General features: G+C 40.3%; 3 protein-coding genes across 6 annotated transcripts in view; 1 reads left to right on the top strand and 2 right to left on the bottom strand.

The window, feature by feature from the left end:
* GANC (glucosidase alpha, neutral C) overlaps positions 1 to 887 on the bottom strand; it is a 30,014-nt gene extending 29,127 nt beyond the window's left edge. For both annotated transcript variants that reach the window (XM_075502778.1, XM_075502779.1), the window contains exon 1: positions 493 to 887. In XM_075502778.1, the coding sequence (XP_075358893.1) occupies positions 493 to 521 (29 nt within the window). In that variant the 5' untranslated portion in view covers positions 522 to 887. The remainder of the gene's footprint in view (positions 1 to 492) is intronic.
* The window catches only part of CAPN3 (calpain 3), a 233,842-nt gene that overhangs the window by 59,573 nt on the left and 147,579 nt on the right, over positions 1 to 26,690 (bottom strand). The gene's annotated exons all lie outside the window — the stretch shown is intronic.
* On the top strand, positions 843 to 26,690 carry TMEM87A (transmembrane protein 87A). Of its 3 annotated transcripts, none has more exons than XM_075502795.1 (20): positions 844 to 1,026; positions 2,093 to 2,150; positions 6,673 to 6,770; positions 7,716 to 7,832; positions 9,429 to 9,482; positions 9,571 to 9,627; positions 11,241 to 11,388; positions 12,124 to 12,185; positions 14,060 to 14,243; positions 15,100 to 15,199; positions 15,962 to 16,055; positions 17,222 to 17,294; positions 18,385 to 18,489; positions 19,632 to 19,690; positions 19,953 to 20,056; positions 20,417 to 20,490; positions 21,834 to 21,895; positions 23,112 to 23,167; positions 24,451 to 24,481; positions 24,835 to 26,690. In XM_075502795.1, exons 1-20 carry the CDS (start codon positions 895 to 897, stop codon positions 24,874 to 24,876), a joined length of 1,710 nt encoding a protein of 569 aa, XP_075358910.1. In that variant the 5' UTR covers positions 844 to 894; the 3' UTR covers positions 24,877 to 26,690. The 3 variants fall into 3 exon arrangements, with proteins under 3 accessions (XP_075358911.1, XP_075358910.1, XP_075358908.1); XM_075502793.1 differs by lacking the exon at positions 17,222 to 17,294 and adding an exon at positions 16,601 to 16,676; XM_075502796.1 differs by lacking the exons at positions 17,222 to 17,294; positions 24,451 to 24,481 and adding an exon at positions 16,601 to 16,676 and having other exon boundaries at positions 843 to 1,026.

Genomic DNA, 26,690 nt, shown 5'->3' with positions numbered 1-26,690 from the left:
TATTACTACTGGCAGACAAAGAGCTGATGCTTACAAAATACTTATTAATTATATACATGCAATATATATAATGCACACGGCGGCCATGGAGACTCGGTCACAATTACTGTGAACTAAATGTTAATAGACCTGGATTATTATTAGAGACCTCACAGTAACCATATATTTAGGCAATTTAATCCTTCCCGCTTTTGCCTGAAGATACCACGCACTTTCAGGCTTTTGCACCAGGTCTGTGGGACCCTGTTGCCACATTTAACACCCTGCAGCCGGCCTACCTGCCAGCGCTCTCTGCGCCCCGCGGCCAGGTACGCAGGAAGGTTTTGCCTGGCAGGGGCGGCGGGGAGAGCACCGCCACCCCCGGCCGGCTCTGGGCCCTTGCTGGGGCCGGACCCGTACCCCGCCGCTCCCCGTGGAAAGCTGTGGAGCCACCCCGGCAACACCGGGAGCGAGGAGAAGGCCGGCCAAGGAACCGCTACCGGACAGCATTACCTGACTTCCCCCGGCGTGACCGCCTCCATGGCAGGGCTGCCCCGAGCGGCCGCCGGCGGGGAGAAGGGGTGACCGCCCACCGGCGGCGGTGGCGGCAGGGCCCGGGGGGCTTCCCAGAGGGAGGGGCGGCAGCCGGGGGAGCGGGGACACTTCTCCCGTAACGGCCGCGCCTCGCTCGCGGCAGGTGCCGGAGGCCCCGGCGTGGCGCCCGGTCACCAGGGTAGCCGGCGGGCCCCGAGCGCGGCCGGGCCGGCGATCGGCACCCAGGGGCGGTGACAGCCCGGGCCCAGCCGCGGAGCGGCTCCGCCCTCCGCGGCGCTCCCGCCGGCCCACGACAGCCGCGTCCCCTCGCGAGGAGCGGAAGAGGCGCGGCCAGCGCGGCAGCGGCCTCCGTGCGGCGGGATGGCGGCGGCGCCGCGTTCCGGGGGGTGGTGGCGGCCTGAGGCCGTCCTGCGGCGGCTGCTGGCGGTGCTGCTGCTGGCGGGCGCGGCGGGCGCCGGGCAGCGTTCCAAATGGCGGCTCCCAGTGCTCATGGTGAGTGTGGGGAGGGCGGCCGGGGCGCCGCTCTGTGGGCTCTCGGCCCCGCAGCCGCCGGGCCAGCTGGCTGTGGCGGCAGTCGGAGCGTACGAGTGCGTGGCGGGAGGCCGCTGTTGCTCTGCTCGTCTTCCTTGGCGGGGGGGAACGCCGCGGGGGTCCGCGGGAGGACTGCGGCCTGTCCCGCCCGCTGTTCTGGAGTCCGGCCGGGGGCGTCCCCGCCTAGGCCGCCCCTGTGTGGGGCCTGACCGCACCCGGGGCTGGTGCGGGGCCGCGACGCGCCTCCTGCCCCGCTGCCGGGGCCCTCTGCCAGGCTTGAGACCCCTTTGACGGATCGGTGGTGGCCACAGGAGAGAGAGAAGGCATCCGCGGGAAATAGTCTCGATGGGTAGCGGGGGGAACGTGGCCCCTGTGAGGTCTGTGGGGAGGGAGGCCGCCTCCCCGGCGGGGGCCCGGCCTCGGTGTGGCTTGTGCGGGGAGAGGACGCCCCGCGCCCCCCGTGCGGGCTGGGCTGGCGGCTCCCACTGGGCTGCGCTGCGGCTTGGCGTCGGGAAAGCTGGGCCCCTGAAACTCTGAACCGAGAGAGATGGGGGCCTCTGGGAAGGTGAAGGGATTTCCAGCACTTCTGTTATACCGTGTGTTTTTGCAGTTGTGTGGAGAAAAGCTATTTTGCCTCACATTAAACCTGCCTTTGCCAGGCTGTGGAAGGGAGTAATGTACGTTTTCTGTGAGGCTCTTGAGCGTCGGGAACAAAATTAAAGGATCACAGTGAACACTCCTGTCGATTCTTAGAACAAAAATTTTTTAAAATGCTAATCATTTCAACAAACGATGATGAAATTGTTTCAGTTTTGCAGAACAAAAAGTCCCAGGCCTCTCAAGCCATCTTTAAGAGTAGGTTGAAGGGATAGTGAAGCATGACTGGAAAATCCAGTAAGGCTGGCTCCTGATTTGGCATTCACTTTCATTGCTGTATTGACTTAAAACTGAGTGGAAGGTGATGTTTACTTAAGCTCAGTGACATTAAGTAATATCTAATATCTCTTCCTTTTTTGTGCCTTTGCAGGGGAAGAAGTTTAACTTTGGGAAGATTCTCTTCAGCAACACCACCATTTTCCTGAGATGTAAGTCGTTACAAGGGATTAACCTGCTCTCTCTGCTGTTTGACACGCCCCCCTACTTTAACATTTGGGACTCAAAACACTGGGAAGTGTTTAACTGCACTGGTTGCAGTGACAGCTAATCTCCTAGCACTGGATGAAAGCCATAGCTCTGATATGGTTGGGTGTGTTAACAGCCTTGAAGCTTCCCAACTGTGATCTGTTTAGGCTGTAGCAGAAATGAATGGTTCTGTTCAGGCCTTCTGTGGAAAGCGGAAGATGGGCAATGGGAGCACCACTTCACTTCCGATAGTGGGTAGTCAGGCGTGGGATATACTGAGCTCTACTGTGAGGTGTGCTTTCCCTATCTAAGTTATGCTAAATTCCTCCAGCTTGGAGATCTGGTGCCAACTGGGACAGGGGCTATTTGTGTTGCGGGGTGACTGATGCCAGTGTGCAGGAGGCAGTGCTTTTTGAGGCCCTGTTGCTTTTTAGTTGGGTGCTTCTGGGAGTGGTAAGGGAATATTGTTGCACGCTATGGCAGAGCTCTCTTGAGAGCTGTTTTCTCCTCCTGATCACAGTATGTGAGTGCGCTACAGAGCAAAGATGTTTGCAGCCTTCCTTTTCTGTTTGTTCTTTCTGTTTACTGCTCTTTGCTGATCTGGCCAGAGCTATGGGTTATGTAGGTTACTGCCCGAAGGAGAGTTTCTATAAAATACCCTCTTATCTGTGAACATGAGGACAGCATTTAGATGGCAGCTAGATGATGTAGGTGACTTGTGGAAGTGACTAGCTGACTTAGAAAGGCTTGAAATCTTTCCCATGCACTTTGAGCACTTTCAGGGGTTGTTTGCACCAGTTCTTACCATGGGGTGGGGGGAGGCTGTTTGATCTCCAGCTGCTAGTTAGGTAGTTACACAGTTACAATGCCTGTGAATGCCTTTCTGCACTTGTGTCAAATGATGAAATAAAAGTCAGTTTAGAGACAGTTAGTGAGATCTGTTCCTTTGTCCCTTCAAGACTTAGTTGCCACAGTGATTGTGCTCTCTTTTAACTGTGAAAATTAAGGTATCATGAAGATTAGCTGATGCTTCTTGATGAAATTGCATATTGCTGTGCTCTCTTATGTGTAGTACTTACTGATTTTCAGGTTTAATTTCAGATACCTGCCCTTCTTGGGACAGTGTTTCAAAGGGAGTTTGTTAAGGTGCCTCCCTTAATCTCACATGAATCTGAAATAGGAGGCTAGTATTAAAGTGGTTATTAATGAAGGTCCATCATGTCAGGGTGTTGTGGTTTAACCCCAGCTGGCAACTAAGCCCCACACAACTGCTCACTCACTCCCCCTGCAGTGGGATGGGGGAGAGAATCAGAAGAGTAAAATTGAGAAAACTTGTGGCTGGAGATAAAGACAATTTAATAAGTAAAGCAAAAGCCATGCACGCAAGCAAAGCAAAACGAGGAATTAATTCGCTACTTCCCATGGGCAGGCAGGTGCTCAGCCATCTCCAGGAAAGCAGGGCTCCATCACATGTAATGGTTGCTTGGGAAGACAAATGCCATCACTCTGAACGTCCCCCCCTTCTTCTTCCCCCAGCTTTATATGCTGAGCATGATGTCATATGGTATGGGATATCCCTTTGGTCAGCTGGGGCCAGCTGTCCCGGCTGTGTCCCCTCCCAGCTTCTTGTGCACCCCCAGCCTACTCGCTGGTGGGGTGGTGTGAGAAGCAGAAGAGGCCTTGACTCTGTAAGCACTGCTCAGCAGAAATGAAAACATCCCTGTGTTATCAACATTGTTTCTAGCACAAATCCAAAACATAGCCCCATACTAGCTACTATGAAGAAAATTAACTCTATCGCAGCCAAAATTAGCACACAGGGTTAATGTTTTCCCACTTGTTAAGTGTAGCTCAAATGCTGAGTTTCAAGGCTTGCAGCAAAACCAATGCCAAGTGTGCTGCTGCAGGATCAAAATGTAGAAATCTGATGCTTGAGGAAAAGGAAGGGAGTATCTGAAAGGGCATTTGGAGCTTTGGTAGGTGTTAGGCTTTCTTGTCTAAGGTTTAATAGAAATAGTGTACTTGTACTAATGTGGCATCTAAGGTGTGGGTCCCCACAGTGAAGTGTGTGGTAAGTCTAATCATGATAACCAAGAGACAGAGGGAACTGAAAATAAATTTTTTTTGTTACAAGACAGGTTTGTGGCAGATCTGGCAGTAAGAATTCGATCTCCTAGCTCCTGATATGGACTTCAACTACACTGTGCTGTCAGCCTTTAAACAGGCATTAAGCCTTAAAATTCTTTAGTGAAGACACCTGTTTTACATACCAGTCTGATTAAGAGATTTACATGAATTTAGATGATGAATCACTGAAAGAGGAAGGAACAAAGGCTAGGAGCTTAATTTTAATTTCTCAGCCTAGATGATACTTAAACTGCATCTGATACTGGGAAGCTTCAACTTTACATATTCTTTTCTGCCCGTGTCTGTGTGGAAACTGGTTTCTCTTGTTTGCTGTCTGTTGCCTCTTCTGTCTGCTCTGTGGTGTTTGTATGGACAATGTGACCCTTCTTGCCAAACATGGTTGTTTGTGAGTTGTTCATGTTCTTGATGAGCACCCGCATCTCCTCCTCCACCTTTTCCTTTTTCTTTCCCCTTCTTGATTTTTTTTTTTTTTGTGTGTGTGTGGTGTATCGGTGTTTTGTGTATCGGTGTGTGGTGTATCTGATGCTTTCTGCTTCTGACTGGGAAGACTGCTACTGGTGTTTAGTATTGTCAATAATGAATTTATTTTTGTCTACTACTTTTCTTAAGTGCTATTCTAGAAGGCATCTGGTTTCCTGTCTAGGATCATGCTCTCTGTAGAAATCCTGCTCTCTGTAAATGAGTGCAAAGACTGCATTTTAGTTGAATGTTGCTAGTTTTGTTTGAAGGCTAAGGAACTTAGATTTCCATGTTGCTGAATTCAATAAATGCCATGAATGCCTTTTCTGTCTTTTAGAGTACTTCCTTTTCAAGGTTTCTGTAATTTTGATGTTTGCAGATATTGGCAGATTGTTCTAGTCATGGCCTGTTTTACCTTTAGTTGGTGTTACTGCTAAACATAAAGTTTCAATAATCTTATTTGTTTTTAATAGGTAAAAAGGTATTTAAAAGGTATTTTTGAATGCCTATTTTTAGTAGCACTTTTTTGAGAGGTTCCTCATTTGATCAATTTTATCAGAAGAGCCTTTGTCTTCTAAGAATTTGCCATCTACCCATGTCACTGCAGTGCTTGTGTTGCCTCTTGGTTTCTTTGTTGTGCCCTCTACAACATTTAGGGCTATGTGGAGAATGTATGCCTTGTTTTCATGCTTACCGGAAGGCATCAATGAAACTTATTTTCAGTGATTGCATTCCAATTTTTTTTTTTTTTAATCTTTGGTATTAGAGACTCAGTTGTTGAGTTTTTAGCTCTACATATACTTGCTTTAGTAGTCATGTGGTTTAAAGTGGGATTAGTTGGTTAAGAGTCCATGGCAGGGTCTTTTTTCTAATTGCTTTTTTTTACCTGCAGTGGTCAATATGAAAACATTCATTAAAAGCTCTGTACATGTAACAAATTTGTGGGTGTCTAGTCTGAGATGAATGTTGCCTGTGAAGGTGTGGGGACTTCTTAGCCACTAGAAACATGCTGTCAACTCAGAAGAGTTTGGCCATCTGTTGACTGGGAAAACCCAAATATAATAATCTAAACGACTCTTCCAAGACCCTGAATAGTAACTGCTCATTTTGTTTATGGGTGAAGCTTACCTTCTTAATGTCAAATTCTCTTCATCAGACTTTAGTTTCAAAATGAGATTTGAAACACAAAACTCACACAATCTTTCCCGAGTGAGGGGGAGGGGGAAGTCTTGTGTTTCACTTTTCATGCATGTCCTTCTCTAATAAATCAAAGTGGAGAGTTGTCTTACTGCTGTTTTAAGTAGCATTGCAGCTTTGACAGAGTGAGCTAATGTATAGATGGCTTGTTTGTCTTTTGGGAGTGGAGGGGTGGCCTTTGACTTGCAAAGTCTTACCTTTTTATTTATTTTCTTGGTGATGGTATTCGTATATTTAAACTATCTGTGCAATTTGCTCTTAGTATTAATGTGTTCCTAGCTCTCTCTACCTGCTGTGTGTCCCACATCTTGGAAAGGGAAATCCTTTTGTGTATTGTAATCACTGGGAGTCACTGCTGTTCTCTTGTTTTGTATTTGCAGTTGCTGAAATATCCCTGATTGTATTGGGAACAAAAGGTTTCCAAATGATCTTCAGCTCTTTAATAGGATTGTGTAACATTATAATGGAATTGTTTTCCATATACTTCTTTCTTTCACTGAACAGTATGGATTACCTGAGGAAGATGTTTTTCTATTGTTTTGCTTTCAGTTTCATGTTTAAAATAAAAATAATTATGGTAGTTTGGCACAGAATGGGAGGAAAAGCATGGCGAGTAGAGGGTGTCTTACATGTTCTCATGTTCTTACTTTTTTTTTTTTTTTTTTTTTTTTTTTTTTTTAGTTGAAGGGGATGAAAAAGCTTGTGATCCCTCCCAAAGTTACAATGTTACTTGGTACTTAAGATATTCTGACTGCTACAATGAAGTCTTCAACTTTGGGGTAAGAGTTGTGTGGAAAAACACAGGTTATGATTTTTAGGGGTAAGCAGATCTGGGGATGAGGGGATTGGAGATGTCTCATTTGCACTCCCATTGCTCTTGGGGCCTAAAAGACACACTCCTCCATTGGAAGATAAATTTCTGTATCGTTGAGAATGGAATGGAATTGATCCACAGCTTGCTGGAATTACTGACTTTTCTGGTTTTTGGGTAAGGTGGGAGTGTTTGTCAGAATTCTAAGCCCAGAAGCTTAAATAAGTGCATTGGCTCTAAACTGAAGTGTGTGAGTTTAGGGTAGATGAAAACGTTATTTACAACAATGCTTAATGACAGCAAATAGAAGAAAATTGAATATTTCATGTTTAGTCTAAATTCTGTTCTTTATGGATGCACATTGCAAGTATTAGCGATTTATCCAAAATTGTCCTGGTTTCATCTGGGATAGAGCTACTAGGAAGAAAATTAACTCTATCCCAGCCAAAACCAGGACAAAAATGTATAGTGTTTTTATCAACTGTGGTAGAACACAACTGTGCTTTATACTGTGTAACACCTTTTCCATGTTTACTTACAATATTAATTATGACAGTTGTAACTACTGACCTAACACAGTACTGAGGTCTTTAAGATAATAATGTAGAGTTTGTGCAGACTGAAGTTTATGTTGGCTGCTGTGCCTCCACTGCAGGAATACTGGGATTTTTTTTTTTTTTGTTAGGTATTAGTTCTTACTCAAAGCCTGAATGGGTTTTTTTTGCCTTTTTTCTTTTTTTTTTCTTTTTTTTTGAGGAAGAATAGTCTTGTGTGGTCTTGATGGCTTATTAAATTCTGTTCAAGAGTGCATGCAGAGGGAAGTTATGGTGCTCTCCAGGTCTTGCAGCTGCCTATTGAGATAAACGATTTGCTATATTGGATGCTAACCTAAGTTCTGTTCTATGTTTGGCAGGATGAACAGGCAGAGTACTATTTTGGGGCTACATCTGAAGAGCATCCGGGTTGGTCAGGATACTATGCCACTGCATCTCTCCTCTTTCCAAATTGCTCTGAGCTCTTCAGGCCTCAGGTACAGATAGAAAATTCACAGTTTGCTCTGTTCTCTCATCAATATGATGAGAAGGTGGTAGTTCCTGTTAGATGTGTTAGCATCCTATGTAAGTATCACTGTAGGTTGGGAGGTTCTTGGTTTTATCTGTTTATGACAACCAAACTGCAATGATGATTTCTTAATTTTGCTTTACTTCTGGCTTGCTATTCAACATCTGGCCCACCATGGCGGGGGGGGACACCACTGTAAAGTTCAGTGCTTCTTTTTGTTTGTAGTTCTGTATTCTGAATTTGTTTCACTTACAGAAGGCTACTGCTAGTTCAGTAGAAGTGTGAATCTCTGGCAGCAGAGTTGAAGCTCCCACTAAATTTGCGTCGATAAAGGACTGGCATTTTTTTGCTCAGATAATGTTAATTTATAATAGTGGAAATGAAAGTGTGTTGAGAAATGGGTTACTTAAGCACTGATAGCAGGTTAAAAATGAACAAAAACAGCACAGGGAAGTAACGTGCAAACATAGGGTCTACACCAGATGTATATCACCAGGCGAAGCTGTGCAATCATACTAATGACAATATCAGTATAACACACTGTCTTTCTTCAATGATATACTTAAGAATTCAAGGCAAATTGTGCAGTGTTGCGTCTGTATTTAGCCATTTCCAATTTAGACAAAGGATTGTGGGTAGAAAATACTGGGAAATATCGTAACTATTGAACCTAGTGTTGTGGGTTCTTTGTTTGTTGTTTATTTTTTTAAGAAAAAAGACATGCCTAAAGGTGACTTGAAAAGGATTTTTAATAATCTGTTTGCATGTCTCTAATTCCTTTGATATGCAAAGATGGCTTGAAAGATTTTTTTTAAAATTATCTGTATGCTGCCTGCTTTTTATGTTTAATATAAGAAATGTCAGTTCCACTTCTACTTGGTTTTATAGAAGAGATCTTGTGGGTTTAGCTGTGTAATGTGAACTTGGGCATCTTAACTGAATGTTCAGGTTGGTGGAACTGGGGTTTTAAAAGTCTTTAAGTGACTTTTCCTCCAATTCCTTTGAAAAATCTACTCAAATTTTAACAAAAGATATTCTTCTCAGATATTAATTTCGGAAGTTTCACAGAAATTTCTCCTTTTGTTCAGCTTTGTTTCTTGTGGTATAGCAGTTTCACTAGATTTCAAGTCACCATAGTTCGGGAGAGTTGGCAAAATCTGGATCTCTAATAGGCACCCACTCATCTAGGGACCTTTTTTGCATGGACTAAGGCAGAAATCTCCAAATCCTGTTTCTGTCTGTGTAGACTTTGTCTACTAATGGAGATAGCCAACAGATTCATATTTGGAAAATAAAATTAACTTCACTAGTGTTATGTCTGTGGGTCCAGTTCTAAAAGTAGACACCTGTTTTCGGGGGGGGAGCAACTCAAATGACAAAATACTAATCTAAGTATTCAAGACTCCCTCCACAAATGGACAGTTGTTTGATTTAGAAAAATGAAAGCTCTCTAATACAGCTGTTCAGAGAATGCTTCCTCATAATCAAGTTTACTGGAAGCTGTTCTGGCAATGTCACGTTAATATAAAGTGCCTATAAATGGTGTACCTTTCTTGTCTTGCAGATCTTCTATAAAGAATTTGTTCATCCAGAGCCTCTCTCACCTGAGAAACAAGAGGTAAACTTTTTTTCCTTCTAATGAGTGAGTGTAGGCATGGAAGAGAGAGTTTTGGCTTGATTTATCCATTTTTCTGTTTTTCTTTAAGGGCTTAAAAGATAAGAAGGGCAGTGGAGGAAATCACACCATGGTGGCAGATAAAACTGTATGTATATTGAATTTAAACATGGCTTGGAATCCAGCAGTCTTAATTTGGTGGTTTTTTTAATTATTTATATTTTTTTAATAAGACATTACTGGTAGCATTTACAGGGATGGTGCAATTCTCTTTTTTGACACCTGCATTTTTTTTTTAAGCTTGAAACTAGGTAGCACTGTGTGGAAAAACAGAGTAACAGAAATAGAGTAACTGCTGCTTCTATATGGAAATATAGAACTCATACCATTCAAACCGAAAAAATAAATCTTTTTCCATAGTAATCGTGATCATTGATAGTAATCATTGATATGATCTAAGTGGTGACTACTACTTAGAGATTACATTTGATTTCGTCTTTAACTAGTCAGTCTTTTAAAACATTATACCCAACAAGTTGAGTGATTACTTTTGATTTTCAAACCTGTTAGTATTTTTAATATATATTATGTTCAAGTCTTAACCAGGAATGATTGTCAAAATAACTTCAAATTGAATGTCTTGGATGCCAACAAATAAAATGTATTTAATTCCCTGTGTACTTCTAGGGCCATTTACCTTAAAGCTAAAACATAAATAGCTGTGTGTGCGATTGTGAAATAAGGAATCAATGCAGCAAGGGATGGAGATATTTTAAAGGCAAAATTGGTGTATAAAAATATATCTATTTTCTTTTAAGTTTACTGTGTTTTTAACTAAGTCTTTTAATTTCAGTCAACATCAGCATAAACTCTTTGGTTTTGATACATAAAATTCTGTTGGCTTTAGGTCTTGTAGTCAGGAGTTTTCTTAAAAGAAATGCATGCTCTTAATACTGAAATTCTCTTGGAGAGGCCATTATAAAAAAGTCTTTGTGATAGTTCTGCATTGGTCATGTGAGTGGCGTACATGTAGATAGTCTTAGTTTTAACCTTAAAGCTCTTGGTAAATATTGCCATTTCTGAGATGGCTAGAACTTCTTCAGTTGTGGAATTAACAGTTTTGTATTCTGGAACTCAAAGAAATCTCTGATTTGTTTTATGGTGCAAATATTTATCGGAGCAAGCTTCCTCTGTTACTTCATTGGCAAGGTTTGAGTCTTATAGGTATAAGAGCTGTTGCAGGGGCGGCAGTAGTTTCCACAGGAAATTACTACTATGGAAATTTTTTACTTCTCAGCTACCTCTTCTATCTTACACTATAAAATTCAGCCTTCACCAGGGAGCTGAGTTATATTTAGCTGTGCTGTTGCCAAAAAATTGATTTCAGGAGGAGAAAAGTATCTCTGATGGTCCTAATGTTTCTAGACCGAAAACAAGGAATAGGATGCTTTGCTGAATTCTTTGTAGCTTTTGCAGTACCTTTGAGATGAGTTGCAGTAAGCTGGTATTAAATTTGCAAATAAGCCCTGATCACCTCCCAGGTCTTTGAGGATTCTTCTGGGTTCAAACAACTAAATTTGAAGTATTGTGTCTAATATAGATTTAAAATTTATGTATCAAATATTTATTAACAAGTTTTAGCCCTTGGAATAGATGAACTTTATTTTTACATGGAAGATATGACCCATGTATGGTGAGTCTACTGTCTTTTTCGTGTCTTCTTGACTATGCACTGTCTACATGTAGCCATTTTGTTTTCAGGCAATGAATGCTGTTATCAAAACTTGGCGAGATGGGCCGTATATATTTATTGTGCAAATTGGAATTACAACTGCAAAGGATTCTACTACCACACTTAAAAAAATGGAGAAAACAACACCTTCCTCGTATCAAAATAAGCCCTTTACAAGTAAGATAGCTGTTTATACAGTAAGCTAAAAACATAGTGCCATTTTTTATGTATAACAGTCTAAGTGTACTCTAAGGTACTTTTAATATATACTGTATGGTTCATTTTCATAAGACACTATCTTTCACTTCACATAGATGTAAGTATTACCTACTACAACCCTTTCTTATAATGCGAAAATAGGTGATCGTTAATGTCTTGAAGGTCCTAAAGCTGTTGGTCTGTCAGTTTAATGATGGAAGTAAAGAAGAATCCCAAGCAGTTCAATTTTGAGGCTTGGTGTTGTGTTTCAGAAAGGTCCAGACCAACACAGTGATTTATATTACTAAGCTCAAATCATGTAGAATACAAAGATCATAATTGTCAACCTTGAAATTATATTATAGTATATCTAACAGTGCATTGATAACCTAGCCAAACTTAAGAGAAGTTTGAAAATCCCCTTAAAAAGTTAACTTATATGTGTTTTTGAACTTTCCTGTTACACATGAATGTCCAGCACAAATTACTTTAAGTACTGCCATGAGTTACTTAGTAATGGAACGTGTAATTGCGTGCTTTTAGCTGAGTGTGTTATGAGTCTTAACTTTCTTTGATTAAAGTGCAAGTTAGATTTAAAAGCTATGTGCAGATTTGGAATTTCTTTATGCTTGAGTAAGAATCAGTTAAGTACTTTATCCTGGCTTCCTCCTTTTGGTTCTTGTTCAATTTGGTTATTGGATTGTCTTTTGACAGTGACAGTAGAACTGAAGGGGCCATATGAGTATCTCTCACTTGCAGACTATCCTCTGATGATTGTAAGTAAAACAGCTTTTCTTTGACCTATAAAGTTGTAATTTGATTTGAATCTCAGTTAAATACTCTCCTTTAATACTTTAGGAAACACAAAGCCATTGTGTCAGAAAAAAATAATTCAGCAGAGGGTGTTTTTTGGTTTGGTGTTTTTTTTGTTTGGGGGTGGGGTTTTTTTGGTACTAAATACAGGGTAGGGAAAACAGACATAGATTGCAGACATTTGCATGTGCCACTAATGTCCTTCTCTGGATTGTTTGACTTGATGCCTGTCAATTTGTAGTTCTAGAAGTTATCAGTATCATTAGCTCTAAACTGAGCAGTTTTACTGACACTGTTTTTCTCCTTAGCTCAGATCTTAGAAAATTTGCTATTCTATGCTTTTGTTTACAGCTACCCTTTCATTTGTCACTGCTTGCTTTGTTCTTTTACAGCTTAATCTTCCTTCCTCCAGCAGCTGTCTTACACCCACGAGGAGGTCCTTAATACTGCCTAACAGTGAAAGCATAACTGAACTACAAAGAGCTAATCCCCTTTTTATTCAAAGGAGTAGTTGACTTGGTTGCTAGTTGCCTCTGTCCAGGAGGCTAAGAAAATAAAAGAACTTAAATATTTGTTGTGTAGACAGACTTTAGCTGGGGATCAATAACAAGTAAGTCTTTAGCCTGACTGTATTGGCAAGAGTGGCCTGTAATAGGAGTGCCTGACAGAAGTAAAAAGCCTCCAGCAGCTCTGTTGACATGTAATTCACTAGTGTTAATACCCCTATGTGGCAGGTCCAGAAAAAGGTTTCTGTCTAAATGCTTCTGTAAGGGAGCATCTGAATGTGAACTAATGTGCCTAGGTCCTTACCATTTTAACTGCATGGATTAGTCAGATGTGCAAATCTGTAAGGATCAGTAAGCTGTTCTCTTAAGGAAGGTGTTTTCAGTTTGTGAAAGCTTCAATGCAGCTAACTTCAATGCTTGCTTGGTTTAAAAAAAAATCTACCTTCTGCAAGAGGAGACTGCTTGATTATTACTGTCCTATACTTTGGCTAAGTACTTCCTGCTATTCATTTAATGTCTTACTCTCTCCTTCTTATTATTCTTTTTAATCTCAGTGTCCTTTTTGAAAACTTAACTTGCTCTGGTATGGTGCTGTCACTGTGCTACTCAGTGCTGAGTTTTCTTTATCAAGCTTATTGTTTGCTGTAGGAGACGTACCCTGAAAGTTCTTCTAAAGCAAGTAACACTGGACTGAAAAAAAATTGCAAAATGATAATATTTAAATGAATATCTGGGTTTCTTTTTCAGTTCCAGATTTTTGGCTGAGCTAAAGCTTGGTCAAAAACTGAGTTTGCTGGAAATTAACTGTTGAGAGAAGTTGTCAAATTAGTTGAACAGAGGGATTACAACCATCAGTTGCTTATCTCTGTTCTGTGGAATGGTGTGCAAAGGTGACTTGTAAGCTTATTTGCAGAGTACTGTAAATGTACAATGAAGTTAGAATAATATGTGAGAAGGGGCAGAGTTTCTAGTACTTGATGATTTGCCTGAGCTGTTATCTGAGTTTTTGAAAGCTAGTAGCCCTTGATATCTTCCTTAGAAAAACTGTCTGTGAATAAATTGGCAGACCACTCTTCAAGAGAGAAATTGCTCAGAAATTCAATTACTCTGATTCCCTTTGTTGGCAGTGAGAAATTAGACTGTCACTGTAAAAGAATCCAGAGAAGACAAATGAAGCAATGACTTGTTTCTAGTCACTTTTGTATGTAAAAACTTCAAAAGTTGCTATACTCCAGGAGAAAATAGAGCTGTCTTACAGCTGTGGAATGGAAACAAGGAAATGATTTTTCTGGGTCTAAGGTTCCTATTTCTTGCTTCTTTTTGTGTAATAGTTTTTCATGGTGATGTGTATTGTGTACGTATTCTTCGGGGTTCTATGGCTTGCGTGGTCAGCCTGTTACTGGCGGGATCTTCTGAGGATCCAGTTCTGGATTGGTGCTGTTATCTTCCTGGGAATGCTCGAGAAAGCAGTTTTCTATGCAGAGTTCCAGAATATCCGCTACACAGGGGAATCTGGTAGGTAGCAATTGCAGCTTGCAGTTTAATTGATGGGGCATAACACTAATGGTTGATGCTAAATTGGGGTGAGATGCCCATTAAGTATATGATTACTTGAGGATTGTTTCAAAACAAAGAACAGGGAACCAGAGTGGCTGCATTTTTTTATATATTGCAAATAATGATGATCTGTGCTCTTCTACAGCTAAAATGCTGTTGCTTTCTCAGACTCTTGAGTGTAGTGCCTTAGAGATGCAAAATGCTAGATTCTGGAGAGTATTCACTGTAGTGCTGGCTTGAAGTTTAAAATAGGACTTCCTAAGTGTAGCTTGTAATTCATTTCTGACAATTGGTATTGGCCTTGGAAAGAGACTTTGAAACTCCTTGTTGAACATGACAGCATTGCAGATGACTCTTGATATTCAGCCCGTAGCCTGATAATCCATCTGAAGTGATTCTCTCCACATAAAACTTTGGGACTCTGGTTTTGAGTTTTTCGGATGGATGCACACAAATGAAACTCTGCAAGTAAGACTTCATTATGACTTTGTTAATTGGCCACACCCATGGTACAGAAGGTTTTGTTGGTTGACTTTTTTGGAAGATCATCCAGGCTGACGATCTCGATAAACATTTTATGGTTCATTTACTCTCCACTTTCTATGGATGTAAAATTTTTCAGTAGCTTTTTTTTATGCTGTGACCTATCTTTTCTGAAAGCTTACTCCAGATGTAGGTAATAAAAAGATTATACACTTTCCTAGCCTACTTTATGAAAATAATTGTCTGCTCTCATACTGCAATTGCATGCAGTAGTTAATAAAACAGAAATTATATTTTAATAACCTAGCTTCCACCTCTTTGCTTTTGGTAGTTCAAGGAGCAGTAATACTGGCAGAACTGCTTTCTGCTGTGAAGCGCTCATTGGCTCGAACTCTGGTCATCATAGTCAGCCTGGGATATGGGATAGTCAAGTGAGTAATTCTGTTGCAGGTTTGTTGTGTTCTATTAAAAGGCTTTTCACTGTTGTTTTTTAATAACTTAGGGCAGTATTCATCTCCCTGTACTTTGCTACTTAAAAGGTAGGTGCTTTAGTTAAGTGCTGTAAAGGTCTAGACTTCTTCAGTACTCAACAGAGACGTACAATTCCATATGGTGATTACTCTTCTTCCCACCTCCTTCTGTATATCACTGTTGGGTAGGTTTCTGAGTCACTATTGAGATACTCCACTGACTGGAATAGGAGCTTTATATGCCTTCCTTCTGGCCAAGGAGGAGCTTCTAGAAATGGGGGAGGTCAAGAATCACTGATAGGGGAGAGGATCTGCTTTAGGAGGCTTCTGCTGCCAAGACTGTTGCTCATCTATCTGTCCCCAGCCATATTCAATGGTAAAACAACACGCTGTGTGGTAGTGGAAGCTTCTAGCAAGTGTGGGTGTGGTGGGGGAACTGGTGAAGAAGAGATGGGCTGAGACTTCTTGAAATGTTCATAAAAAGCTAAACAGGTTAACTAGGAAACAGGACTGTTACCAATCTCTTCCTTTAGTCACGTCATACCATAAGAGAAAATGAATAGTAAGGTTCAAGCACCATAATAAAATTATGCCTGGATATAGAAGTGGCTTGTCACGAGGACCTTTTATGCACGTGCTTCATGCCTTATGTTAGACTCAAGTTGACATGACTTCGCTTTTTTTTCCCCCACTTAATCTAAATTTCACTTTGTTTTCCTACAGGCCTCGCCTTGGAGTTACTCTTCACAAAGTAGTTATGGCTGGAGCCCTTTATCTATTATTTTCTGGCATGGAAGGTGTTCTTAGAGTCACAGGGGTCAGTAATAACTGCTTGAATTTTCCCATATGCCACAGATACTACTGCCTTTATTTACTTATATGCTAAGGGAGAATCCCAGGGCTATGCTGAAAGAAAGGAACAGAGACAACGAAGTGGTTAAACTCTGAGACTGTGGATATGGATTATTGACAATTATTTTAAGTTTGGTGTCTTCTCTATTTATCAGGATGTAATTCTGTGTATTTTGAAATAATTCTAATAGTTTTCTGATTAGTCAGGTTTCAGACACTATGTTCTGCCTGGACCCTTGTGTCTAATACTTTGGATTAGGTAGGGCAAGTTGCAGACACAAATGTACAGCTTGGGTCACCTGGCCATGAGTCTTAAAAAACAAACAAACAAACAAAAAACCCAAACCACTACCCCTCCAATTTTGGAGGCTGTAACTGGGGAAGTGCATGTGAATGGTGCTGCTACTTGCTTCATTAAGAAGTGCATCTCAGGATGTAGATTTCTGTTGTTCTGGTTTTGGTATTTTGGGATAAGGTATTTAACATGTCATATATTTGGTACTTTTTCAGTTTTTCTATGACACTGTGGCTCTGATAGCAAACTTGGCCCTGTCCATGATTGATGCCTGTATTATTTTGTGGATATCCTTTCATGAACTGCAGAATGTTACAAGCTTATTCACAGCTTATTATTTCTGTTTTATACTTAAAAGGAATAAAAGGTGATTTGCTTGTTTCAGTTGGGACTGATAGTTTTCAATGTACACACAAAAGTAATTTTTGCCACTTTCAAACTCATGGTTGCCAGTGGAGCATTCAGTTCATCCATGGATAGTGTAAAAGGTGTAATTACTACATTTCTAACAAGCTGATTGCTAGTTTTCTGTAATGGAAGTGGCCAGAGCACATCGTCGCAGCAATCTCCTCAGCAGAGGCTCCTTTTAACGGTGCTAGATTGACTTAATCTGGAAACCTACTTGCTGGTGGAAAACTGAGAACTGACAGTGTGGTATTGTCAGTTCCCCTCTGTGCATTGGGCTAAAGTCTTGGTTCAAACCCTCTGCTTCCGTAGTAAAACTCAGAAGCATTGTGGTGGAGTATTTGTTTCTCAAAATAGCCTGACCCTCCTCACTTCTTCTGTAGCTTGTTTCCTTTTCAGTTTGTTCTTATTGGCTCTCTCTTTGTCTCCAGGCCCAGAATGATCTTGCCTCCTTGGCTTTTATTCCCCTGGCTTTCCTAGATACTGCCCTGTGCTGGTGGATATCCTTCACTATTTTACTTGGTGGGGTGTGTTTTCTTTCAAATTTGTTTTTTGGGGAGTCTTTTTGGCTGAACTTTTCTTTTAAATCAGCTTCAAGTATATGTTCTTTCTACTTCCGGTAAAGTTAATAGAACCTCTGTAATTCAGTGTTCAGGTAAGCTTCTGCTACAGCCACTGCAAGGAAAAGTAGGTAACCAGTAGATATCTGTGTTAGACAGCTCCTGAACACAGACTAATTAAGTCTGTCTGTTAACAGTCTCTGATTGTTGAAGCATGAAATTAATTTGTTCTAGTGTAGCACTGTAACAATACCATAGTAGTAGCCTTTGGAGGACAGACTCAGTTTATGTTTTTGGGGAGAAGGTTTCTTAGCAACATCAAACCTAAAATTCTTTCTGTAAAATTTGAACTCATCTTGAAGTAGTTAGGTGACAAAATGGGGCAGTGTTAACTTTTTGGTGTCTTGACATATTACGTCCAAACAACCATAATCTTGTGTAACTTTAGCAACTGCTGCCAAATGCTGAACTCAAAGCCATGTACAGCAAAATCTCTATAAAGTGTTTTTAGTGAAAGTCAATCACAAAACTCTATTTAAAATGTTGCCCAGCTTGACTACCCTACTTCAATAGCTTGCTCAGCTATGACAACCCTACTTCTCTCCTACCATGGTGTCTCTCCTAAGCACTTGATTTGTCACTATGGAAATAAAATTGTAAGCAAAAGGGTGAAGACACGTGTATGCACTGTCTAATTGGATTTTAACTCGCTTCTAGTTCAGACTTGATTTTTCCATTTATCAGAAATACATTTGACACTTTTCTGGAGGAATGGGCCATAGTCCCAAATAGATACTTGGATACAGTCTGTGTGAGAAGAGTTCTAGGTTTAGATGGCTAAATAATATGAAAGGGATGGATCCTGCTTTTTGGCACCTTTTCTGTAGGGTGAACTTTTCTTCTACTGAGTCTGGTCTACGTTTTTAGAGGGCTAAGTGTGTGTGGGGGAGAGCTGTTGATCATAAGATCTGTGTCCTCCTGAGTCTGTGACCAGCTTGTCCCTTCAGAAGCTTTCCTTGACTTTCCATACATATTCATCAGCTTAACTCAAACAATGAAACTGCTAAAACTTCGAAGGAATGTTGTGAAACTCTCTTTGTATCGGCACTTCACCAACACACTCATCTTGGCAGTAGCAGGTAAGCAGAAAACTACGTTAATCAAATAAGAACACTTGCCATTTCCGTATATGGCTTGATTTGATCACTAAAGCAGATTTTTGAGTTTGGTGACCTTTCTGTAAATGCAATCAAAGTACTTGGTATTTCTAACACTTGACCCATTTCTAATAGTGGATCTATGCCAAGTGTTAACGTTGATACTTTAGAGGCAGTAGATTATTAGTCCTGATCTTAATAAGATCAGTAGTTCTATGCAGCTCTTCTACTGGAGCACTTTTGTCCTTCATAAAGCTGCTGGGGGCAAAAGATTATTATCCTATGCTGTTAACTTCACAGAGGTAGTTTTTTGCCAGAATCACAGTGTCACTGTGTACTATGGGATTTTTAAGATGTCTGAAGACCAGAGTGATACTTGGAAGAACAGTATTCTTAGTATTGTAACATAATGGCCTCTATTCTGGAAGAATACAGATTTAAATTCTCTTTCCATTTGTAGTAGTGATGAACTGAACTTCCAGAATAAATCTGTTGGTGCTTCCAGGTGCTCAGCTCCTCATCTATTTGGAAATTCTGTCCGTACAATGAGCAGAAAACTTCTAAGCACTGTGCTTTTTTATTTAAAAAAACAAAAAAGCACATTCCTTTTAATCAACAGCTCTGATTAAATTCCTTGCAGCATCTGGTTCTTAGTCATCATAGAACACCTTAGTGGAGGGAAGTCTCATCTAAAACTATGGTGAGAGCATAGTTTGAGCATTTGAACTCTTATGGGTCAAGATCTGAATGCTTAGGCATTCAGGCAGATCAGATGGTTCACATACTTCAAGGCAGGCTTTATTTGTCAACTGATAATGGAAACCATGGTTTGGAGACTAGGTGGAAGTAATATAGGGATGAGGAGTTTGGCTAAATACTTCATACTTGATTTATGCCTTGTGTCTCTGAAGAACCAAGAACAAAATATGCTGGTCTGTGCCTAAACTATCCTATAAGGTCAATGCAATAAATCAATCTCTTGTTTTCCAAAACTAGTAAATTGAATTCCAAGAATTCACTATTTAGGTCTTTGCCCTTTGTTTGGGAAACACAGTCCTGTTAGTAATATATTTAGATTAGCATATTTTGTAGTAATAAGCAGCTTGTTTGTTTTAATCTTGCAGCATCTATCGTATTTATCATCTGGACCACCATGAAGTTCAGGCTGGTGGACTGTCAGTCGGTGAGTTTATATTGAATGCTTTCTGCGATTGCTGCCTCTTGATAAGTTTACATTTGGCAGTGTAAGAAGTGAGATTGGGCATTCTGGAACAGATTTTTCTGTGGATTGTGTCTAGAGTAATACACCACACGCTAAAATTCTCACTGTTGTGGGAAGCGAGCCTCTTTGTCAGATGCCTATAGTTCACCCTTGGAAAGAGCTGAGGACATGGAGTCTCTTTCTTCACAACTTTTTCTATTTGTGCTGCTGTTTTCCTTGACAGGACTGGCAGGAGCTATGGGTGGATGATGCCATCTGGCGTTTATTGTTTTCAATGATCCTTTTTGTCATCATGATTCTGTGGAGACCATCTGCTAACAACCAAAGGTTCAGCTTTTCTTACCTCTTTCTAAAAATACTGTTTTTTGGGAATGCTTGTCTATCCAAACAAGTACTGGTGGGTGATTTTTAGTTGCTGTATACTGATCCATAAGGATACTAAGCAGAGTGAGTAGGGGCTTGAGGAAAAGTAAGTGTAGGAAGTCACATAGATAAAATTCAATCTGTTCCTGGTGGTGAATTTATTTAAAAAGAAGTGATGTGAACTTTTGATTATGTAGTTTAGCATAGGTCTTAAAAACAATGAACTACACAGAATAATCAAGTCATGTGAATGTCGGAGTAATGAATCTCTTGGGTGGCAAGAGATACTATTCTAAGATAGCTTTCATTCTTTCCCTCTTAAAGGTTTGCTTTCTCACCACTGTCTGAAGAGGAGGATGATGATGAGCAGAAAGAGCCAATGTTAAAGGAAAGCTTTGGTAAGAGAAAAACTTTTTTCCCACCTAATTTCAGTGTTGAAGAGACACTTCTGTGGAGGGAGGTCTCTTGTTCTCTGACAAAAAGTTCACTACTGCTGTAAAAGCAGAGTTGATACTTCCCTGTTGCCATTGATTTATGCAGTTGTAGAGGAAACATTGATTTTATGTTTAGTGTTTTCATTGCCTGTTTAATTCTGGGGTTTTCAGGTGACACTGAACACACTGCTACTGTTGTGGTTGCTTTACCATGTCCACTGGACTTTGTTTTATTAAATAAATTGTTTGGTTTGGATCCAGTCATGACGATGATGGATATCTGAGGATCTCTTGCATATTGTTGCTAGGCAGTAGTTTAGTTTACAGTTCTCTCTTAAAATCCAGTTTAAGGATTTTCATTTATTATTTGTTCTCTGAACTCTGCAATCTTCTTCATTTTCCATATTAGGACCTAGTACAGGAATGTCCAGTGTAAACATATGGATGAATATGTTTACATATTAATGAAATTACATATGAATAAAAGAGTCCTGCTTTATAACACTAGGTTGCATCTTTCTCTCCACTCACTCCCCTCCTACTATAAAACCCTTTCTCTTCCCTGCCTCCCATCTTCCTACTATGTCTATTGTCCTTGTAACACTATTGTTTATAAGTTGTGTAAAAGATAGGGTGACATACCCGCTACTACTGTCTGTCCACAGATCAATTCTGCTGGAATATATCAGTGCTGTTTCACTTGTTCAGGAGCTGAGGAGGAGTGTGTAATCGGTTGGGTGCATTTGCCAAATCAGCGATACCTGGCTGTCTGCCAGGTTGGGAGATGCATGTTGCCTCTCAGCTCTTAAGTCAACCAAGTGGTTGGTCAGCAGTCAGTAGGTAAAATAAATTTTGGGAGTTGCGTATGTCTCAGAATGGTTGAGGCTGGAAGGGACTTCTGGTGGTCATCCTGTCCAAACCCCCTGCTCAAGCAGGGTCACCTAGAACAGGTTGCCCAGGACCATGTCTAGATGGCTTTTGAGTACAAGGATGGAGATTCCACAGCCTGTCTGGGCAACTGTGTCTTTGAGTTCTATGCTACTTATGTCTGGCTTAAAGAAAAGGACTAGAAATTGGTATTTCCTAGGTAAAATTGTAAAATTCAGGAGAAACTAGGTACTCCACCTGTCAAGAAAAATACAAGTTTTTCAAAGGGAAAGCATCGTCTTAATGAATAACTTGTCTGTCTCACTCTGTCTCTTCAGATTTGATGAAATATTCTGAATGAATACTCAATGCTTTCACTTACAGTCTATGAACAATTGTAGTTCAGTTATCGCAATCTTTTTTCCCTCTTTTGTCTTCAGAGGGAATGAAAATGAGAAGTACAAAGCAAGAGCCAAATGGGAATGTAAAAGCAAACAAAGCTGTGAGTATGCCCTCCCTACCTTGAAGGATATAGATCCATCTCTCTTGTTTGGTTGCCCCCCAGTAGTAGCTGACATATGCTAAGTGTTCAGCCTATAAATGTGAGTGTCCTGGTTTGCTTCAGAGTGGGAGTGAGTCAAAGTATCATATGTTTACAGTACTTCAGAAAAGAAAGTAAATACAGGTTTTTCATCTAATTTCTTGTAAGTGCAATGGAAGCTTTAGAATTCAGCCTGTTCTTTACAAATGCACAATCCAGTATAGACAGAACTGTATAATACTATATTCTGATAATGAATAATACATTATTTTAACAAGTTTGTCAGGCTGAGAGGGAGGCTGAGCCATATTTTAAATAAATTAATTGCCCTTCCAATTTTGAGATTTGTGAGTCATGACTCAAATGGGGTGATGTGTTATATTATTATGTAGCTACCTCAATAGTTTGGGTGGAACATTTTTAATATATCTGCATTTTTTCCATATGGCTTATAAGCAGAGGTGGTTTCACATTCAGCTAGGAGGTAGAAAATATGTGTCAGAATCTTTTCATGGAATTCATGCATAAATTTAAAAGTGGAAAGAACCTGTAGTAATTCGTGATAATAACAGTAATAATTTTGTTGTTAACATTATTTTTCTCAAAGGTTGGTTGCAACTGTATGCTACATATCTGAGGATAATGTGAAAATCAAACTCTTCTATTTTGGGGACGGGGGGATCAGAAAGGGTCAGTTCTTCAAAACAAGTGTGTTTGTGTTGTGAATTAGAGAGTGTTCACCAGATAGAAATGAGAAATCCTGACAGTACAGTTTAACTTACCTTTGCAAAATCTAGCTTGTGCTTTTTATAGTAATTTTTCATCTATAACATCTTCTAAAGATAATGTTCTTTTGTGGGAGACGAAACTAGATTATGTAAATAACCAAAATGTCCTGAGGGGCTGCTTTTCCTAGTCACCATTAGACTATTACAGAGTTGACAGTAAGTTATAGGTGTTTTTTTTTTTTTCTTTTCTTTTCTTCTTGGAATGTGTTTTCTGTAATCCAGAAATCAAGTTGAAAGTGGGTTTTTTGTTTTTGTTTGTTTGTTTGTTTTTTAACTGACATTATAAATACATTGGTTTTTGTCAAGTAGGCTGAGAAGAAAAAGGCTTGCATGTGACAGCATTTTTGGAAAACTGACTTTTGTTTTCCATTTAATTTCTGTACTTGTAGCAGGAGGATGACCTAAAGTGGGTAGAGGAGAATGTTCCTTCATCGGTGACAGATGTGTGAGTATTTTTATAATCACAATAAAAGCAGGTTCCTTGCACACAGGAACACAAATACATTAGAATGCCTTATGACTTGTATGCTGTACTTACATGAGCAGATACTGAGTTCAGCCTGGAATTGGCCTCTGACTTCTTAGCATGCTTCCACTTGGCTTTATGCAGTCTGTCAGACTTACAGTTCACGCCACTTGAATGCATGCTGACTTAAGGAACACTGTTTCGGACTGTGAAACCACAGACTGATTTGGTTGCACTTCACTGAAGTTAAAACTAAATAAATAAATCCAGAAAACAAAGAACAAACAAACCTTCTTCCTCTGTTTAGTGCTCTGAAAAGTCCTTTGAGTATCTTGCTGAATGTAAACCACTGAATAATGTCATTTAGTTCTCAACTTTATTTGGAATGTCTGTCATTTTTATGCTTCTGGCAATATAGTCAGCTATGTAGGCAGTACATATTTATTCTGCTTTTAATAACTTTTACGTCCTAAAAATGTCAGTGTCTGTGACTTAATTTTTCATAGCAAAATGGAAGTTCACAGATTAATTATGTTCACAAATCTGAACAGGTAATTTTGGCAGAGGCTCTGTATTTAAGTACAAAACTCTGCTTGAAGTTAAAGACAAGAAGTCAGGTGAAGCTTCAAGAGGATGAAAAAGTGCATTTTCTCAATTGGATTTGTTTTTTCCCATTCTAGTACTTATTTTTTTGAAGAATGGTAGGATTCCTTAAGAAAACAAGGACTAGACCGGTATAAGTTAGGAAAGGGCACTTTGAGGTAGTCTGCTGCAGGGTTTTCTGTTCTTGAAAGTATGTTGATCACAGTTGTGAAGAGATGAGATCCCAATAGATAGATGGAAGGTCTATTGTAGCTGAAAAGGCTGTGGTACCAGTGTAACTTGTTTGATTTCTGGGATGTGTTTTTACAATACAGTCCCATATTGTAAATGTCTTCAGTGTAGTTCAGCAGTGTTCCCATATGAATGATGCAGCTTATTTCATGGCAACTTGGAAATTGTTCAGTTGGTAATGAGAAGCTTAGAAAAAAAGAATTTTAAAACTGTGAAAGTCATTGAGGATACTGCTTGGGCTCTTCCTCTTTTGTGTGTCTTTCTCTAATTTCCATCTGTTTAATTAAAAGGTCTATCTTCATTATTGCTCTCCTGTGCCCTAAAATGCTTAAGGTGAAACGTAAGGCTGAAAATGGTTGTCAATAATATACTCTCAGTAGGTGCTCTAATTCTCTTAACGATTCCTTTTTTTTTTTCCTCCCTTGCAGTGCTCTTCCAGCTCTTCTGGATTCAGATGAGGTCAGTAAACAAATCTTCAGTTCAAATTAGTCTTCTGACATACCAAAGGAGTCATGAGTCAGCTGTTAAGGGTTTGGCTTATTAGAACTGGACTCTGATCTTGCCAGTGCAGCAGTAAAGTACTACGAGGGGGGGAACAATAGTGGGGACAGCCATGATACAACTTCTTAGAATACAAATGTGTATTCTAAATGTGCATTCTAAAAGAAGTATATCTGCTGTGTAAGTTGGACTCCTGACTTAAAATGCATACAAGTATGCATTTGTTGTGAATGTGCAAAGCATACCACCTTATTTCTGAATAATGCAAACCTATTGGGGGAAATGACAACATTGGCTATTTTATTTTCCAGGAGAGAATGATTACACACTTTGAAAGGTCCAAAATGGAATGAAGGAGTAGCTTTTTGCTATTGGAAGTGAAGACGCCTCTTCTAAAGTTGCTTGGTGGAGCAAGTGCATCCTGCTGATTGGTTTCTTATCTCAGCCTTGGACATTTGATGCTTTGTTGTCATGAGGGCGTCTTGCCGTGGAAGAAGCTCACAAGGACATTATAAACCTTTTGGAAATTTGAATTTACAAAGTTGCTGCAAGTTTGGATTTTTAAGCAATTTAAATGTGTACTATTCCAGCACCTTCTGTAACTTTTCAGATATTTAATCTGTGAAACTAAAATTCCTAATGTCTGCTTGAGGAGTTTATATTTCAATGTTAAAATTGACACTTAGAGGTAAACTGCCTGTTCCTTTTTTGGGGGGAGGGTGGGGACAGATAGAAATAAGCACTGAAGAAACAACAGACCCATCTTCTGGTAGATAATGGCTTACTGCTGTTGTATGTCATGTGTCCAACATGAATGAGTGGTTTTTAGAGAGAAGCTCCTGTTAATGAAGAAAATTAAGATGCCAGAAAGGAAATATTTGGAAAAGTTACAGTGATAGGAGTTTTTAACAAAATCAAGTGCAATTTTATTCATAACACTGTGTAAGAAAGATTTTTCTATTTTAAATGCCATTGACCTATAGGTAACAGCTGCATAAAGTTAACACTTGCTGTTGTGGCACATCTCATTGCCGGCAATGCGGTGGATGCCTGGAAAAATGATTTGCCCCTACCTTCCATGTGTTGCATGATTTAATTTAAAAAAACCAAAACCAAACATCACCAAACTCACTCCTGCAGTGCTTCTCCACAAGTGCTTGACTACTCACGTTAAGCAGATATTAACTAGACATTTCAGCACAACTCTTCTCCCTGCACATGTAACATCTTCCACCGAGAAGTCAGCATTCTCCCATGAGAAGATGGCATTGCTTTCTAGAGGGTGCAAGCACTGCTCACCTTACTTGAAAGAGGCTTTGATGGGAGTACACAGTGCTGGGATAGTTCTGTTCCCAGTGTCTGTTTAGAATTGCCTTCCATGTAAGTGATTTGATGATGGGCTTTCCTGTCCCAGTTGGTCCCTGTGGCCAAGAGGTACTCTGAGATCACTGTGTTTCAGTCAAAGTTGCAGATTTCTATTCTATATAATTGCTCTTTGTTTCTCCTTTTCAAATGAAAAAGAGCTTTTCGACAGTGTTCTGTTTTTATTCTATGCTTGGCTGTAGAGGCTTCACTTGCAATAACTTACACATGGAAATCCATTATGGACTATATGACAGAAGCTCTAATTTGGGTTCATAACCTTTACAACTGATAATTACCAGGCAAGCAGCAGCACAGCTGGACTTCTAGGGAGCTGATGTGGCTGCTGCTGGAATGGCATAGGGAGTCAGCTTATCTGATTCTTCACTCATAGCTATGTCAGCAGAAGTGAACATGTGCCTGTACTTCATTCATTCCGCTGTAAGGTCTGGTAGCTTAGCTCTAGTTCATCTTTATCAGCAATTTATGCTGAAACATGGCACTTTACAGTAGAGTAGCTGAGGCACAAGTGCATACTATCTTCTGCTAGCTGTGTTGTCGGGGCAGCAAACCCTCAGCAGATGGCAGAGAAAAAAAGCTGTGACTGTGGCTATGACACCTGAGTCTGCCTCTGCAAGAGTTGCTGGAGCTCTTCTGCCATCCCCTTTAGGCCACAGGTAGAATCTTCAATTAGGAAACACTTTGACTTCTAATTTGCTATGCTTCATTGATATAGATGAAATGAACATTACCTCCATGTCCTTTTGGGGAGAGGAAATTTTGTGAAATAAAGCTACATGAAACT

Source organism: Mycteria americana, chromosome 5 (genome assembly GCF_035582795.1).
Source record: "Mycteria americana isolate JAX WOST 10 ecotype Jacksonville Zoo and Gardens chromosome 5, USCA_MyAme_1.0, whole genome shotgun sequence".
Lineage (NCBI taxonomy): Eukaryota > Metazoa > Chordata > Aves > Ciconiiformes > Ciconiidae > Mycteria > Mycteria americana.
This window is presented reverse-complemented; position numbering and strand designations above follow the sequence as displayed.

Excerpts from the sequence above, each read along its gene's own strand:
- TMEM87A (XM_075502793.1), top strand. The coding sequence starts at position 895 with ATGGCGGCGGCGCCGCGTTCCGGGGGGTGGTGGCGGCCTGAGGCCGTC. Across the intron at positions 19,691-19,952 it reads GGCTGGTGGACTGTCAGTCG|GACTGGCAGGAGCTATGGGT; the intron begins GTGAGTTTATAT and ends TTTCCTTGACAG. Across the intron at positions 23,168-24,450 it reads CCTTCATCGGTGACAGATGT|TGCTCTTCCAGCTCTTCTGG; the intron begins GTGAGTATTTTT and ends CCTCCCTTGCAG.